The following is an 18,579-nucleotide window of genomic DNA, read 5'->3' as shown; positions in this document are numbered from 1 at the left end:
ATATTTAGGCCTTCTATGCTACTGTATTTTAATGTTGGTAATTAAGGTGGTGCTTAGAGAACCAAGTGTTTTATGAGATGGTACAAGTTTGAGAACCACTAGTATAGACTATACATTTAAATGAATAACTACATAAATGTGTCATTAATTATTTATTAAATGATGAAACAAATAATTAATTAAATTGTGAAATAATTAAAGCTTAAAATAATTAATTAAATAATTTAATCCATCCATTTTCTACCGCTTGTCCCTTTTGAGGTCGCGGGGGGTACTGGAGCCTATCTCAGCTGCAGACTAAGCTAATTCTTTAACATGGCAAAATACTCCGAACTGCATTACTAACCCATCCATTCATCCATTTTCTACCGCTTGTCCCTTTTGGGGTCGCGGGCGGTGCTGGAGCCTATCTCAGCTGCAGACTAAGCTAATTCTTTAACATGGCAAAATAATTCGAACTGCATTACTAACCCATCCATCCATCCATTTTCTACCGCTTGTCCCTTTTGGGGTCGCGGGCGGTGCTGGAGCCTATCTCAGCTGCAGACTAAGCTAATTCTTTAACATGGCAAAATAGTTCGAACTGCATTACTAACCCATCCATCCATCCATTTTCTACCGCTTGTCCCTTTTGGGGTCGCGGGCGGTGCTGGAGCCTATCTCAGCTGCAGACTAAGCTAATTCTTTAACATGGCAAAATACTCCGAACTGCATTACTAACCCGTTGACGTCCAACTATGTTGCCATCTAGTGGTCATAAATTAAATGGCGTTCCAGTGAAATTGATTTCAAGGACAAACCAATTTATTGGTTTACCAATTAGTACATTTTGATAATCTACACTGCAAAAAGTCAGTGTTCAAAAACAAGAAAAGAAAAATACAAAAATTAGGGCTATTTTATTTGAACTAAGCAAAATTATCTGCCAATAGAACAAGAAAATTCGGCTTGTCAAGACTTTCCAAAACAAGTCAAATTAGCTAACCTCAATGAACCCAAAAATACCTTAAAATAAGTATATTATCACTAATAACAAGTGCACTTTTCTTGGTAGAAAAAAAAATTGAGACCTTTTTGCTCAATATGTTGAAAAATATTCTTAAATTAAGTACATTCTAGTGCCATTATCTTGACATAATGATATGCGCTCGGCATCATGATTTTTTTGTTCATGCTTGAAGTTATAAATTATTACTTTAAAAAAGTAGTTTTATACTTGTGAGTGTTGATGACACAGCTTTGCAACAGTTGATATTCTAGTTTCAAGCATGCTTTACTCAATATAGGTCATCAAATCTCAGCAACAAGCTGTAATATCTTACTGAGATCATTTAGGACCTAAAACCCTTAAAACAAGTAAAACACTCTAACATAAAATCTGCTTAGTGAGAAGAATTATCTTATCAGACAGAAAATAAGCAAATGTCACCCTTTTTTGAGATATTTAATCTTACTTAGATTTCAGTTTTTGCAGTGTAGTAACCCAAAAACGTCATTTTTCGTGATAAGAAATGTTTAAATGGCACAGAAAACACATGAAGGGTTTGGATGGGGGGAAAAGCGACGGAGTGACACCTCTTTGCATTGTATTACCACTCCTCCCCTTTGAGGCTATGACCGCCTGTGCGGATGCTTTACACTCAGCTTGGTCCAGTAAACTAAATCACAAGTATGGGGAAGACTGCTGACCTGACTGCTGTCCAGAGGACCATCATTGACATCCTCCAGCAGGAGGGTAAGACACAAAAAGAAATTTCCAAAAAAGCAGGCTGTTCACAGAGTGCAGTTTCAAAGTACATTCACAAAAAGTCTGTTGGAAGGAGGAAATGTGGCAGGAAACGCAGCACAACCAAGAGAGAGGACCGCAGCCTTAACAGCATTGTGAAGAAGAGCCGCTTCCAGGATTTGGGGGAGCTTCAAAGACAGTGGACTGAAGCTGGAGTCCAGGTATCAAAAGCCACTGTTCACAGACGTGTCCGGGAAATGGGCTACAATAGCCGTATTCCCATGGTCAAGCCACTCTTGAACTCAAGACAACGCAAGAAGCGTCTGACTTGGGCTATGGAAAAGAAGCACTGGACAGTTGCAGAGTGGTCCAGAGTTCTGTTTTCAGACAAAAGCAAGTTTTGTATTTCATTTGGAAGTCAAGGCGCTAAAGTCTGGAGAGAGGCTGGAGAGGAGCAAAATCCAAGTTGCTTGAAATCCAGTATGAAGTTCTCACAGTCAGCAATGCTTTGGGGAGCCATGTCAGCTGCTGGCGTTGGTCCACTGTGTTTCATCAAGTCCAGAGTCAATGCAGCTGTGTACCAAGAGATTTTAGAGCACTACATGCTTCCGTCTGTTGAAAAGCTCTATGGAGATGATGATTTAATTTTCCAGCATGATCTGGCACCTGCCCACAGTGCCAAAACCACCAGTAACTGGTGTGCTGACCATGGCATTACTGTCCTCGATTGGCCTGCCAACTCCCCTGACCTGAACCCCATAGAGAATTTGTGGGGTATTGTGATGAAGAAGCTGGAAGACACCAGACCCAATAATGCAAATGAGCTAAAGGCCGCTATTGAAGCATCCTGGGCATCCATAACACCTCAGCAATGCCACAGGCTGATTGCCTCCATGCCATGCCGCGTTGATGCAGTAATCCGTGCAAAAGGATTCCCAACCAAGTACCGAGTGCATTAATTGACATTTTCAAATGTTTGATTTTGTTTTGCTGTTATTTTTTTTTTTTACTTGGTCTGAGGAAATATTCAATTTTTTTAAGATAGGATTTTTGAGTTTTCTTAAGCTGTATGCCATAATCAGCAATATTAAAATAATAAAAGGCTTGCAATATTTCAGTTGATGTGTAATGAATCCAGAATGTATGACATGTTCATGTTTTTAGTTGCATTACAGAAAATAAAGGACTTTATCACAATATTCTAATTTTCTGAGACAGTCCTTCACTGCAAAAACTGAAATCTAAGTAAGATTAAATATCTCAAATAAGGGTGATTTTTGATTATTTTCTGTCTGATAAGATAATTCTTCTCACTAAGCAGATTTTATGTTAGAGCAGGGGTGTCAAACTCATTTTAGATTGGGGGCCATGTGGAGAAATATCTACTCAAGTGGGCTGAACTGGTAAAATCACGGCACGATAACTTGAAGAAAAAAAAAAAGACAACTTCAGATTGTTTTCTTTGTTTAAAAATAGAACAAGCACATTCTGAAATTGTACAAATCATAACGTTATTGTTTTTTTGTACACTTTCATGTTGCGGTTAATAGTATATATACTTTATTTGTTGTTATTTATATTTTCTGAATAAATTATGTGATAATGTTTATCAGTCAACTCATTGGTGTTAATTTTCAATCTATCAAGAATAAAAAATATACATCAAAATCAAATTACAGTATGTTATTTATGTAGTTTGATCATTTTCCTCGATTGATGTACTAACATGTGGTTTATTTTGTACAGATGTAGCATCATCTACAAAGATACAAAGAATTGCTATTGCGACATCCAGTGGACACATTTAGAACAGCTGTTTCTTTCATTCAAAAATTTCAGTTTAATTTTTATACTTGGCAAACTCATCCTGCGGGCCGGATTAAACTTGTTTGCGGGCCTGATCCGGCCCTCGGGCCATACGTTTGACACCCCTGTGTTAGAGTGTTTTACTTGTTTTAAGGGCTTTGCTCCTAAATGAGCTCAGTAAGATATTACAGCTTGTTGCTGTGAGATTTTATGACCTATATTGAGTCAAACATGCTTGAAACTAGAATATCAACTGTTGCAAAGCTGTGTCATCAACACTCACAAGTATAACACTACTTTTTTAAAGTAATAATTTCTTATTTCAAGCATGAACAAAAAAATCATGACTTTGACACAATTGTGTCTCATAATTAAAACAGATGACAGCCAAATGGACTTTGCGGTTTTATTTTCAATGAAACAATAGAAAATACGTACTCATATAGTGGTACAGTTGGCACAGTACAGTAAACGGACAATTAATATTTAAACATTTCACATGTGACATTTCAAACTATTTTGAACAGAAATAGTTCATGCACATTCAGATAAATTATTCAAAATTACAATAAAAATGTTTTGGCTGGGGCCCGGGCTGTATGTATATATACTGTGTGTATATATATATATATATATATATATATATATGTGTGTGTATGTATATATATATTTGTATATGTATATGTGTATATATATATGTATATGTGTATATATATGTGTATATATATATATATATATATATATATATATATATATATATATATATATATATATATATATATATATATATATATATATATATATGTATATATATATATATATATATATATGTATATATATATATATATATATATATATATATATATATATATATATATATATATATATATATATATATATATATATATATATATATATATATATATATATATACATATATATTAATATATTCCTCGCGCACTAAAGAGCACGCACTTGGCGCAATGATGTCATGTTATCGATGGAAATATGCGTTTTTAGACAATATGATTTGCCTGAGCGGATAGGAAACCCCGAGAGTAACAAGCCTTGTTGCCTTTCCATTAAGAAAAATAAACTAGTTCTTAGTGTAAGTTTGCTGGTTTCAAGAAATGTAATGCCGGGCGCATATCATTATGTCAAGATAATTTGATTGATTGATTGAGACTTTTATTAGTAGGTTGCACAGTGAAGTACATATTCCGTACAATTGACCACTAAATGGTAACACCCGAATAAGTTTTTCAACTTGTTTAAGTCGGGGTCCACTTAAATTGATTCATGATACAGATATATACTATCATATATACTATCATCATAATACAGTCATCACACAAGATAATCACATTGAATTATTTACATTATTTACAATCAGGGGTGTGGAGGGGGTGGGGGGGGGGGGTGGGGGGGTAGGATATGGACATCAAGTAGTGGACATAGAGAGAGAGAGAGAGAGAGAAAGAGAGCGAGCGAGAGAGAGAGAGAGAGAGAGAGTGATCAGAAGGCATAAGAAAAAGTATCTGCATTTGATTGTTTACATTTGATTATTAGCAATCCGGGGAGGGTGTTAGTTTAGGGTTGTAGCTGCCTGGAGGTGAACTTTTAGTGCGGTTTTGAAGGAGGATAGAGATGCCCTTTCTTTTATACCTGTTGGGAGCGCATTCCACATTGATGTGGCATAGAAAGAGAATGAGTTAAGACCTTTGTTAGTTCGGAATCTGGGTTTAACGTGGTTAGTGGAGCTCCCCCTGGTGTTGTGGTTATGGCGGTCATTTACGTTAAGGAAGTAGTTTGACATGTACTTCGGTATCAGGGAGGTGTAGTGGATTTTATAGACTAGGCTCAGTGCAAGTTGTTTAACTCTGTCCTCCACCTTGAGCCAGCCCACTTTAGAGAAGTGGGTAGGAGTGAGGTGGGATCTGGGGTGGAGGTCTAGAAGTAACCTGACTAGCTTGTTCTGAGATGTTTGGAGTTTAGATTTGAGGGTTTTGGAGGTGCTAGGGTACCAGGAGGTGCATGCGTAATCGAAAAAGGGTTGAACGAGAGTTCCCGCCAGAATCCTCAAGGTGCTTTTGTTGACCAGAGAGGAGATTCTGTAGAAAAATCTCGTTCGTTGGTTAACCTTTCTGATTACCTTGGTTGCCATTTTATCACAGGAAAGGTTAGCCTCTAGAATGGAACCTAGGTAGGTGACCTCATCTTTCCTGGTGATAACAATGTCACCCACTTTTATGGTGAAGTCATTGACTTTCTTAAGGTTGATGTGGGACCCAAACAGGATGGATTCTGTTTTACCCAAGTGCATGGATAGCTTGTTGTCAGCGAGCCAGGTGCAAGTTCTACACAGCTCAGCACTGAGGATTTTCTCCACCTGTGACTTGTAATGTAATGTAATGGCACTAGCATTTACTTAATTTAAGAATATTTTTCAACATATTGAGAAAAAAGGTCTCTTTTTTTTCTATCAAGAAAAGTGCACTTTTTAGTGAGAATTTTCAGTCCTTATTTTAAGGTATTTTGGGGTTCATTGAGGTTGGCAAATTTGACTTGTTTTGGAAAGTCTTGACAAGCCAAATTTTCTTGTTCTATTGGCAGATAATTTTGCTTAGTTCAAGTAAAATACACCTCATTTTTGTATTTTTTTTTCTTGTTTTTGAACACTGACTTTTTGCAGTGTGTATATATTGTAATAGTCCAGGTATGTAGGCTCATACGACTTCTTTGTTTGTCTTGTCTTTATTGTACAAGATGCGATTGAACCACACATCAACTCCAATGTGCGGCTCCTTCTTTTCCCGGCAATACTCGAACGTCTTATTTATTATCAACAACGTCACTTCTCTATCTCTCCCCGGAAGTCCCGCCCCCCAGCCAAAGTCATTGGCTATACCCAGCCGCTACGTCATTCTTCTGAGGTCGTAGACAGTTCAAAGGTTAAAAGCTACGGAGTACACGTGATATACATGTTGACTTAAATGCAACAACATAACGTCGTGTATCAACATGGGGAAGACAAAGAACCGTGATAAGAAAACGGAGAAAGCGGGTAACAGTGCCGGAGAGAAAAAAAGGTAACTTAAAGGCGCTAAATTTGGCTAAATGCAATTCTGTTAGCATTAGCAACTAGCATGCCAGTCGCTAGCCCCACTGTTGTGATATGCGTTAGCTGAAATAAGTCTGGATAAAATAATGTAAACCGAAGGAGTAAATGCTGTTTACTCGGACTTCCCTGTGGTTTAAAGTATGAAATAATTTGTAAAACAGTTTTAATAAGTTATCTTACTCACTTCGCCTTATAGTGGCGAATGTTATGCTTGCATGTCTATGAATGTCCTCATCAGTCAATCAATCGATCGCAACTGGACTGTTTTTTTGTTTTGTTTTAATCTTTCGTCTGCCATCACATGAACAAAGATAAGACCTTCTGGGGGAAAGTTAGGTGGTCAGATGAAACGAAAATTGAGCTGTTTGGCCACAATACCCAGCAATATGTTTGTAGGAGAAAAGGTGAGGCCTTTCGTCCCAGGAACACCATTCCTACCGTCATGCATGGTGGTGATAGTATTATGTTTAGGGTCTGTTTTGCTGCCAATGGAACTGGTGCTTTACAGAGAGTAAATGGGACCATGAAAAAAGAGGATTACCTCCAAATTCTTCAGGACAACCTAAAATCATCAGCCCGGAGGTTGGGTCTTGGATGCAGTTGGGTGTTCCAGAATCAGAATAGTTTTTATTTCCATTGTTTGAGAACAGGTTCACAATTTAGAAATTTTTCTTTGTGCAATCGTGCAACATAAAACACATATAACACAGAATAGGTAATAAAATGAGCTGTAACTGAGCTATCAGATCTTGATATTGTTCATGTGCCTGATGGCCGAGGGGAAAAAACTGTTCAGGTGGCGGGAGGTGTGGGTCTGGATCAGTGGTTCTTAATCTTGTTGGAGGTACCGAACCCCACCAGTTTCACATGCGCATACACCGAACCCTTCTATAGTGAAAAATATTTTTGTTTTTTCAAATTCAAGACAAAGTTATATGTTTTTGGTAACACTTTAGTATGGGGGACATATTCTAAGTAACAAAGACTTATTTTAGAGTTATTTGGTTAGGGTTAGGGCCAGGGTTAGAGGGTTAGGGTTATAATAAGGCCATGCTGAATAAGGCATTAATAAGTACTTAATAATGACTAGTTAAGAGCCAATATGTTACTAATTTGCATGTTAATAAGCAGCTAATTAATGGTGAATATGTTCCCCATACTAAAGTGTTACCATGTTTTTTTACTGGTGCACAAAATGAACCGTGCATGAACATCACCTTGTTCAAAGAACAAAACCAACTCAGTGCATAAACTCACAACAAATTACACACCTGCAAATCAGTGTGACTTCTGCTGTTGCCGTATCCGTAATACGCCGATAGGGAGAAGTAGTTTCTATTTACACGATGAGTCGGGTGTGTCTTGACCTCCGCCGAACCCCTGAACCCGACTCACCGAACCCCCTAGGGTTCGATCGAACCCAGGTTAAGAACCACTGGTCTGGATGGACCGTAGTCTCCTGCCTGAGGGGAGAGGGGAGAATAGTTTGTGTCCAGGGTGAGAAGAGTCAGCTGTGATCCGACCCACACGCCTCCTGGCGTCCAACAGGACAATGACCCCAAACACATGTCAAAAGTGGTAAAGGAATGGCTAAATCAGGCTAGAATTAAGGTTTTAGAATGGCCTTCCCAAAGTCCTGACGTAAACGTCTGGACAAGGCTGAAGAAACGAGTCCATGTCAGAAAACCAACACATTTAGCTGAACTGCACCAAATTTGTCAAGAGGAGTGGTCAAAAATTCAACCAGAAGCTTGTGGATGGCTACCAAAAGCACCTTATTGCAGTGAAACTTGCCAAGGGACATGTAACCAAATATTAACATTGCTGTATGTCTACTTTTGACCGAGCAGATTTGCTCACATTTTCAGTAGACCCATAATAAATTCATAAAAGAACCAAACTTCATGAATGTTTTTTGTGACTATCAAGTACGTATGTGCTCCAGTCACTCTATCACAAAAAAATTGTAGAAATTATTGGAAACTCGAGACAGTCATGACATGTTCTTTACAAGTAGACTTAGACCAGACTTTGACTTCCTTTTTATTGTCATTCAAATTTGAACTTTACAGTACAGATAAGAACAAAATTTCGTTACATAAGCTCATGGTAGTGCAGGATAAAAAAGCAATAAGGTGCATATATAAATAAATAAATAGGTTACTGTACAGATAAATATATTGCACTTTTTCACATGCATCCACGTTTATGGATGTATGTTATATTGTCTTTATATTCCAGCGAGTTAATCCATTTTGGTGTATGTAAACTTTTGACCACGACTGTAGATTGGTCAGATCTAGTCTAGCGGCTGGTGCCAAAACCTCTAATATTTATACTATCTGATGAAGCCTACTCTGATGAGAGTGGAAACGTCTTCAAAGACAAACCAAACAGTCCAGTTGCGATCGATTGAATGCCCTGAAATGTTATGCCAGCAGTGTTTTAGGTTTGTGTCAACATCAGAGTAACGGGCATTGTTGTGATTTAAAACATCCCAATGACTGTCAGCCTTGTTTCAGATGGTGATAACGTTATAATTTAATCAACCATCCCATGGATTGTTCTGACCCTTGGCCCCTTCGTATTTCTAAATGTATTCTTCTTTTACATGTCAGTGCCAAGAAGCAGAAGCGAGATGCTCGCCCCCTTCAAGATCATAAAGAAGAACACCTCGAACACATTCCTTTCAGGCTGCGGGAGATCATGAAGAGCAAGGAGAGGATAAAAACTGGTGCTAAAAAAGCAAACTTTGGTAAGTAAAGAACATACTTACAAGAACATACGCTATTGTGTTAGTACATTTCCTGATTTTTTTTCTTCTTTTCAGGCGCATTCCCTAAAAGAAAGCCAGAGCCGTCCGAGATCAAAGACATACCCGTCCCACATTTCAAGAAAAGAGAGGACGAAGGTGTAAAGCAGTACTTGAGTCGCATGCAGATGGAGTCCGAGCATGTCTTATTCCTCACCAACAACCAAGTGGAAAGGAAACCTGAACTGGATGAAGATACACAAGAGAAGCCTGTCGACCATGGCAAGTCTAAAAAAAAGAAAGAGTAAGTATACTTTGTCTTAAACAAGGAGTCTCAAACTCAACTTGCGTATTGGGGTGAAGCTGGGCCGCACAATAATAATAATAATAATAATAATGGATTCGATTTTATATCGCGCTTTTCTATGATTAGATACTCAAAGCGCTCACACAGAAGTGGGAACCCATCATTCATTCACACCTAGTGGTGGTAAGCTACATTTGTAGCCACAGCTGCCCTGGGGTAGACTGACAGAAGCGAGGCTGCCAGTTTGCGCCTACGGCCCCTCCGACCACTACCTATCATTCATTCATTCACCAGTGTGAGTGGCACCGGGTGCAAGGGTGAAGTGTCCTGCCCAGGGACACAACGACAGCGATTTGGATGTCCAGAGGCGGGGAGCGAACCTGCAATCCTCAGGTTTCTGGCACGGTCGCTCTACCCACTGCGCCATACCGCCCCTGGCAGCATGAATTTAAATATATATATATATATATATGAAATATGAACTAAGAATTCACTTCAAAAATCACATTTTAACCATGTGACCAAATTAGTTAACTATTTCTACCAGCAGCTTTATTGACCCTAAGCTATGCAAAGCCAACTTTTCTTACCTATGTAACCTGCTGTTGTGTATTTGGGATCTGCATAAGTCCCGAACATTTGAAATGAAACCCATCCATCCATTTTCTACCGCTTGTCCCTTTTGGGGTCGCGGGGAGTCGCTGGAGCCTATCTCAGCTACAATCGGGCGGAAGGCGGGGTACACCCTGGACAAGTCGCCTCCTCATCACAGGGCCTGAAATCAAACCATGAAGGTATTTTGCCTTCCTTCATACTTTTATGATGTGTTGGCCCATGTGATGTCAGCAGATATCCCCATATTAGGGCTGGGCGATATGGCCTTTTTTAAATATTTTGATATTTTTAGGCCATGTCACGATACACGATATATATCTCGATATTTTGCCCTAGCCTTGAATGAACACTTGATGCATATAATCACAGCAGTATGATGATTCTATGTGTCTATATTAAAACATTCTTGTTCATACTGCATTAATATATGCTCAGTTTAAACTTTCATGCAGAGAGGGAAATCACAACTAAGTCAATTGACCAAAAGTGTATTTATTAAACAGTTATTAAGCAGTGGCACAAACATTCATGTCATTTCAAAACAGAAATTGCAAGATTGTCAGAGACATTTTAAAACAAGCTATGAGTGCACTTTTGTGCATGATGTCACTAAGATGACTTATCAAAACAACACTAAATTAAAGTGCACTTTTTGTACAGAACGCCACTATAATAGTTTAAAACAAATAAAGTGCACTTTTGTGCATGATGTCACACAAGATATTTCAATAACTGTCAAATAAAAATGAGCTGCATAATAGGAAATCAAATAGTGTATGTCCTTCGCTGTGTGGTAGGTTCCTGCGGACGTTATCTCCTTCTGTTGTTAACTATATTTTTCATACGGTGTTGATCTGGAAATGGAAGACACCAGGCTCAATGTTGACATGTGGAGTTTCAAGCACTCTTCATTCTCTAGCGCATGACTTTTCAAATGATGCTACATATTAGCAGTAATGCTACTTTTTGTAGCAACGCTTTTGCCCCACACTTGACAAATTACGGTTGTCTGTTCAACATCTTCCCGCTTGAAGCCAAACCACGGCCAGACGATGGACCCCGTGCTGTTTTTCTTGGGAATTAATTCTTCCTTCATTTGTTACCAGATTCGCACCTGCTTTCTCTCGTATTACCACTCGCACCACAGCTAACGTTACCCATGCCGCTACCTCTCTGCTCCGCGAGGGCGTATACGTATGTAAGAAGGTGCGCTTGTTTTACGTCTCTGTGAGAAGGCGAGACAACAAAGAGTGAGAAGAGTCTGTAGTGTAATGCTCACACTTAAAAGCAACTGCGTGAGAACGTATACTCGAATATCACGATATAGTCATTTTCTATATCGCACAGAGACAAACCCGCGATATATCGAGTATATCGATATATTGCCCAGCCCTACCCCATATATGATGTAATGCCAAGAGTGCCTTGTGCGCGTTCACCATTGTAGTCCGACCCCTCCGCCGCTATAGCCAATAAGCTCCCTTTTTTTCCCCTATTCTGTTGTGGGGCAGACTGGCTCGTACATGCACATGCATCCTCAGGTCAGCGTGTTAGTGGGTTTGTGACGTGGCTGTTGTGTAAAGAAAGTAGGCAGATGATGGAAAATAACTGCAGGAGGAGGAATAGGACGATTGCAAAAAAATGACCCACCAAAGATGACGTAAAAGTCACAATTAGGTCGCATGTCCATTTAGACTGCCGTCACATTTTAAAAGATCAGATTCCAGTCGGATTTGAAGCACTTTGGAGCGTTTAGATCTGTGTCACTTGTGGGAAAAGAAATCAGATTCAGTGTCCAGTGTAAACGGAGCCATGCAAAAAGCTGCTTGAAAACGGTCTGTAAAATATAATTAATGCATAACATTTGAGTAAAGGACCATCATAACGTGTTATGTAGACCCACAAAGAAATGTTTTAAATGTGGAAAACTATCATTATATGACCCCTTTAAGTCCTTAAATATAAAAATAACAACAGGAGATGGTCAGAAACACTTCAACTTGCTTATAGGAAGTTTGAATTAACATTAAAGTAGAGTTTTGAAGCAATATGATGATCTTCTCAGGTATATAATGTCTCATCTGTTTCTTCTTTTGTGTCACAGGTATGACCAATTAAGATTACAAAAACGAAAGCAGAAGAAGTTGGACCAACAAGAGGCCAAGGTGGAAAAAGAGAGGTTCAAAGGTAGGAACTCCTCAGTCAATACAGAATAATAAAGTCCCTAAAAGCAAGATAAAACTTACAGAAATAAAGTACCGTATTTTGCAGACAATACGGCGCACCGGATTATAAAGCGCACTGCCGATGAGCGGGTCTATTAAGGTCTATTTTCATACAAAAGGTGCACCAGAATGTAAGGCGCGTTAAAGGGGTAATAATATTATTATTCTACGTTGAAAACGCTTCCTTGTGGTCTACATAACATGTAATGGTGGTTCTTTGGTCAAAATGTTGTATAGATTATGTTTTACAGACCATCTTCAAGCCGCTTTCTGACCGTTTCTTCAGGATGTGCCGTTTTGTGGGTGATCTTTTTTACATTTTGAATGTGCTGTTTGTGTTTTTAAAAAAAATAAAACTTTGTTAAAATATGTCAGTATAAGTAGTTGTTGAAAATTTTGAGCACATTTAAAATTACTGCGATAATAATAACTGTGATAGTTTTGTTTACAATAACCGTGATAAGAAATGTTCATACCGTGTAGGGCTGCAACAACTAATCGATTAAATCGATTAAAATCGATTATGAAAATAGTTGGCGATTAATTTAGTCATCGATTCGTTGGAACTATGCTATGCGCATGCGCGGAGGCTTTTTTAAATTTTATTTAAAAAAAAATATTTTATTTATTATTTATTTTTTTATAAACCTTTATTTATAAACTGCAATATTTACAAACAGCTGAGAAACAATAATCAAAGTAAGTACAAAAACAGTACAAAACAGCGCCAGGGCGGCACTGAGGCTACATCTCATGAGGTGGCGTAAGCTAGCCAATGATGTGTCATGTACAGCTCACGTGACGACGCCGTCTGGAAACATTCGAAAAATGGCGCAGGTAAACCGTACGGATAGTTCAGCAGAAAAACATCTTGAGGTTATTGCTTCAATGGAGAAAAGTGTACGACCTAAGTCGTCAAAAGTGTGGGAACACTTTACTTTAAAGACTTCAAAGAAGACCGTTTCCTGCAAAATGGCACGGAAGTACAACATTGCTTCAGGAGCACCTGAAAAGGAAACATGTTGGAGCCATGGATGAAGGGAACTCACAGTACATAACTTTTTAAGTCCATAGTGGCAACAGGCATTCATGAGTTCAGCTTTTTTGTGAGTAACGTTAAAGTTATGCCTTTGTTGCAACGCGGGGCTGATAATGTGTCTCCGGCACATTTGACTGCGTTTTGAGAGAGAAAACGCACGGTTACCAATTTCGAAATAAACGTAACGGACAGAAATATCTCAGGTTGGTTTCATAATGGATCAATGTAGCCGGGCCGATAAAGCTATATAAATATATTTAGATTTGAGTGACGCTTTAGTATAACTAAACGTTATGAAGGTGCTGGAATATTTCATGCTATTATTTAGAGGCAGCCTAAAATGAATCCTTTATTATTCACAACAGAAACGTGTATAATATCTGATTCAGTTCTGATAAGTTACATTTCTGTGTTATTATTGGTGTATGCTGCACCCCCAATGTCCAGAACATGGTGCCAGTATGCTGTTTTTTTTCAATAAAATACTGGAAAGGATAGAAATGTAGTTTGTCTCTTTTATCCGATTATTAATCGATTAATCGAAGTAATAATCGACAGATTAATCGATTATCAAATTAACCGTTAGTTGCAGCCCTAATACCGTGACATCCTGAGTTGTGAGGCATGGGGAATGCGTCACTCGCAAAAAATGCGGGAAGCAATTGCATGTGTTCTCCTGCAACCCAGAAAGGAGAAAAATATGGTCGGTGAAGGTTTGCCGGGAAGGCTGGATGCCAATAACTGTTTCTTGTGCGAGGTAAGCAAGTTTACATAGACATGGGAAACATGGTGTATCGCACTCTCAGTAACCGTAAGTTAACACACTTCGTCACATGTGTAATGGCGTCTAGTTACTGTTGAGCCACAGGCTCAAAAATAGCTAGCAGAACTGCACAAAGAAAGGGGTACCTTATGGAAATCTCAGATCCAAAGCCATGGCACGTCGTTCTCCGGACAAGACAATTTTACCTTCAATTGCAGTGAGTCAACAACTTTAGAGCAAACGCTGAGCATGCATTGCTGCTTGGACTGAAGAGAAGCCTCACGTCCATGTTTGGATTACAGTTAAGTGCATTTCTAACATAAAATACTGAGATAGGCTCCAGCACCCCCGCGACCCCGAAAGGGACAAGCGGTAGAAAATGGATGGATGGAATGTAAATTGTTACTCGAACTGCTTTAGTATGATGGAATAAAAGCTCAGCAGAAACAAAGATGCTAGAGAGGAAATCTAAAGTCACTTTTATCTGAGATTTTCGTCAACACATGTCAAGTCTTTTCTCATACCAATCGCGCACGTCCTGTTGGTGGCTTCACAATAATGGCGCTATGCTTCACATCCTGTTTAACCTACAAAACAACGAGAAATCGTCTTACAATACGATCAGGCAAATCTGTGTTATTCTGTGATATTTCTACCTAAATAAATGTTTTTTGGCAGATTGAAATTAAAAGTGTATTGTAATAGCAGCGGCAATAATGAAGAAGGAATACTCTTAAACAAACTTGTTTTTTTCTTTGCTACCACTGAGACAAGGTTTAATACTGCAGGCATGCCTACCACTGCCCCCTGCAGCCCACATCGGGTAATTACAGTTGACTACACAATAATTCCATCGCTATGGAATATTCTTTTATAGCCTGTTCTGATAGATATGATATGAATGCCATTGACTTGCACTACTGTGCAGAAGTGTGGGGCAATAATTCCATAAGCACACTATATCCACTCATCACCCTGCAGAAGAAAGCAGGGTGATGTGATAATGATGCCTTATTTCATTCATAAGGCAGGATATAGGGATCACACAAATACATTTTTCTTACATTCAAAACGATTGAAATGTAAAAATCTTGTGGAACTACAAACAGTACAAATTACAAATAAAGTAAAATAAAGTGTAAAGTAAGTAAAGTGGGTAAAAGATTATTGATAATATATTTTATTAAGACCGGTAAATGTATCATTGTATACAATAATAATGATGATAAGAAAGCTAGTTTTTTTAATTTATAAATAAGAGGTGGGAGTAAATATGTTTCACTTCTTCCCACTCCTTTTTGGATATGAAAAAAAAAAACCTAACCATTATGTATTGTTTTCATTTTGTATGTGTTTTCATTGTGAAATATTTGTTTCTTTTATGTACAGTACTGTAATGTTTTTGGGATTTTTTCCTTTTTTCCATAATTTTTTTCTTTGTTTTTAATATGTCCAAAATAAAGTACTACTACTAACTTGTACAACATGTAAAGTACAGAATATCAGAAACATTTAATCATGCAGAAAATAATATCACCTAACATCTTTGACAATCAATTGTAACAATCCACATGTTGTGTTATTAATGTGTGAGACTGCTATCTAAACATGGAAATGTAGCTCCTCTCCTCTAAATGCAAGTGCTCCTACTGTAAAGCAAGAATACAAATTCTGTATTCCTACAAAATAGAAAATCTGGCAAGACACACACTTTCTGCAAGTATTTATTTATTCTCTTTAAAAACATGTTGATATCCTTTTCGCGTTGAGCTGTTTCAAAAAGCATAATGTTTAAAAAAAAATGTCATTAAAGCAAATTAATTGTCCAGTCATGGTATTAGAAACTTTAAAAATGATCTGATCTGTCTAGAATCCACTTATTAATGCCGAAAAATGATATCTTTATGCGATATCGCGATTAATTTTGAGTTAACTATGGACAAAGTGCGATTAATCACAATTAAATATTTTAATCGTTTGACAACCCTACTTATTACACTTATGTCTGCAGATGATATTCCCTTTGGAGAGGTTTCCATGGAACCACCTTCTCTGACCAGCAAACCCAGGAAAGCATCCATCAAACCTCAGGTAAAACAAACTGTCAATGACAGTTAAACAGGCATTACATGTTCAGTCATAACATTTCTTTCCTCTTAACCTTCCAACCACCAGAAGGCTACTAAAGACCTGCTTCTCAACTCGCTGCTTGGCTACACGATGGCGTCCACCGCCAGTCCCTCCATGGCCAGGCAGAGGATCATGGAGGAGGAGAGGGAGCGGGCAGTGCAGGCCTACCGCCTCCTAAAGAAACAGAAACTGCAGCGACAGGAACAGGCGAGGACTGCAAATTTCAAGGGTATCCAGTGATGGAAGTCAGTGTCTTCAATCATTTTCTTCTAAGTGCATTAGTGACTGTGGGAAGAGCAGTACAATGCGGGTGAAAGTCAGGAGAAAGCAGACATTTGCATCTGAGCACATATTCAAATAATGTTGTCTTGAAAAGACAAATACTGTACATATCATGATGTACAATATGCTCACAAGCATCTTTACATGTGTTCTCACTTTGGATTATGTCCATTCATTTTTTACAAGATAATACATACAAGGTTGCCTAATGTGTATACAGTACCTCTAAAATGCACTAGGTGGCAGTGTTTCAGAACTCATGTTCTTTCAGGAAAACACTTTTACAGGATTTTCATTAAATTGAAAAAATGTAAGTACATTTTGTCTGAGTTATTTTTACTAAATTTTAGTTGACCGACAAATATTACCAGATTGTGAGAAAAATACACATTTAGTATCCTATACAGAACCTCCATTTTCTCATTTATAACACATTTTCCTCATTCATGTAAAATATATTTGGTCCAGCCTCAAACTGCTGTTACCCTAAACTTTATGAACTGTATAGTATACAAAAATAAAGTGGAACTACCCACCTTTTGAAGCTGTTTGTTTGCAAAGCATCTCTTTGTAAAACATCCGTACTTAGTGGTTACAATATGATATTTAAATACGAGCACTTAATTGCAAATATACTGAGCAGCCAAACCTTTTCCTATTTCTGATGTAAGTATGGTTCTATGTTTCTTCTTTGACATCATGGATACCTTTTTATGGTTGCATAACATATAGGCCTAAGACAATCACTTGCTGAGATGATCATTTTGATCACTGCTTTTTTGATTCATGAACCCCTTTAAGAATGTGATTAAACCTATGGACCCCCGTCCTCAGAAATATTTACACACGCTTTACATCCAATCTACTGAAATCGACTTAATGTGTTGAAATGGCATTGTCTTATGTTAATAATATTAATAATTCTATTAAATGGTAAAAAGATTTCAAATAACCTGAGAGGGACAAGCGGTAGACAATGGATGGCTGAATGGAGGGTTAATTTTACATGAACAAAAACAAATTCATATGATTTCATATGCCCACTTGTGTGAGCCTGTAACCAGACGTGATTTTCGTCTGGTGTGTGCAAACCTAAAGCACTTATTAGCATGCGGCCCCTTGATATTTGCGTAAGTAATCCTTTAAAGGTTTACACTCAATCCGGCCATGAACAAAGTCTTTGTTGTAATAATTGACCTCTGGCGACAAATTGAAAATAACAAATATTTTGTTGGTGCTGCTTGTATACTCAATATAAGAAGAAGTAGCATTGTGTGCGTGTGTGTATGAGCATGTTTGTTTGATTAGCTTTGACCAGCAAATCCTTGCTTAAGTCTCTGCCTGTGTTTGTCAGCTTGAAGGTCGCCACGGCAACAAGAGTAGGCAGCTGTTTGTGAAGCCTAGTAGTGAGTGCTGAGGTCATGCTTCACATGTGTCCAATGCATGTGCTGCATGACGGCTCTCGGCTTTATGGGGGTTTTGCTGTCAGGATAATGTGGGTTGCCTGGAGTCGCTCACTGAAATACTAACGGATGTCCTTCTAGTGAAGTAACAAGTCAGTGACGACAAACTTAAGGCACCCAACCTGCATCCAAAGGCTTAAATTTGCAAACAATTTGGATTCATTTCCCTGAGAATGCATGCTTATCTCCATCCTCTTTGCATACCATAGGGTGGATACATTTAGAAAGAGTAGTATTTTGAATCGGATTGGACACTGAAATGTTCTGAACTCCTGTTTCCATTAGTATACAAGGGTAGTGGGCACTGGGAGCAAGGTGGTTGAAGTGTCTTGACCAAGGACACAATGACA

The 18,579-nt window shown here is 38.2% G+C and overlaps 1 protein-coding gene across 1 annotated transcript; it reads left to right on the top strand.

The window, feature by feature from the left end:
* Nucleotides 1-6,439: 6,439 nt before the first annotated feature.
* On the top strand, nt 6,440-17,298 carry ccdc137 (coiled-coil domain containing 137). The gene is made up of 6 exons (XM_062037343.1): nt 6,440-6,621; nt 9,272-9,408; nt 9,484-9,709; nt 12,432-12,514; nt 16,366-16,445; nt 16,530-17,298. Exons 1-6 carry the CDS (start codon nt 6,554-6,556, stop codon nt 16,722-16,724), a joined length of 789 nt encoding a protein of 262 aa, XP_061893327.1. The 5' UTR covers nt 6,440-6,553; the 3' UTR covers nt 16,725-17,298.
* Nucleotides 17,299-18,579: the final 1,281 nt, after the last annotated feature.

This window comes from Entelurus aequoreus, linkage group LG25 (genome assembly GCF_033978785.1).
Source record: "Entelurus aequoreus isolate RoL-2023_Sb linkage group LG25, RoL_Eaeq_v1.1, whole genome shotgun sequence".
NCBI classification, from domain to species: Eukaryota; Metazoa; Chordata; class Actinopteri; order Syngnathiformes; family Syngnathidae; genus Entelurus; species Entelurus aequoreus.
Note: the sequence above shows the minus strand (reverse complement) of the source record. Positions and strands in the feature narration are given on the sequence as shown.

Coding starts and splice junctions, on each gene's coding strand:
- ccdc137 (XM_062037343.1), top strand. CDS start 6,554: ATGGGGAAGACAAAGAACCGTGATAAGAAAACGGAGAAAGCGGGTAAC. Junction 12,515..16,365: donor GGAAAAAGAGAGGTTCAAAG/GTAGGAACTCCT, acceptor TTATGTCTGCAG/ATGATATTCCCTTTGGAGAG. Junction 16,446..16,529: donor AAGCATCCATCAAACCTCAG/GTAAAACAAACT, acceptor TCCAACCACCAG/AAGGCTACTAAAGACCTGCT.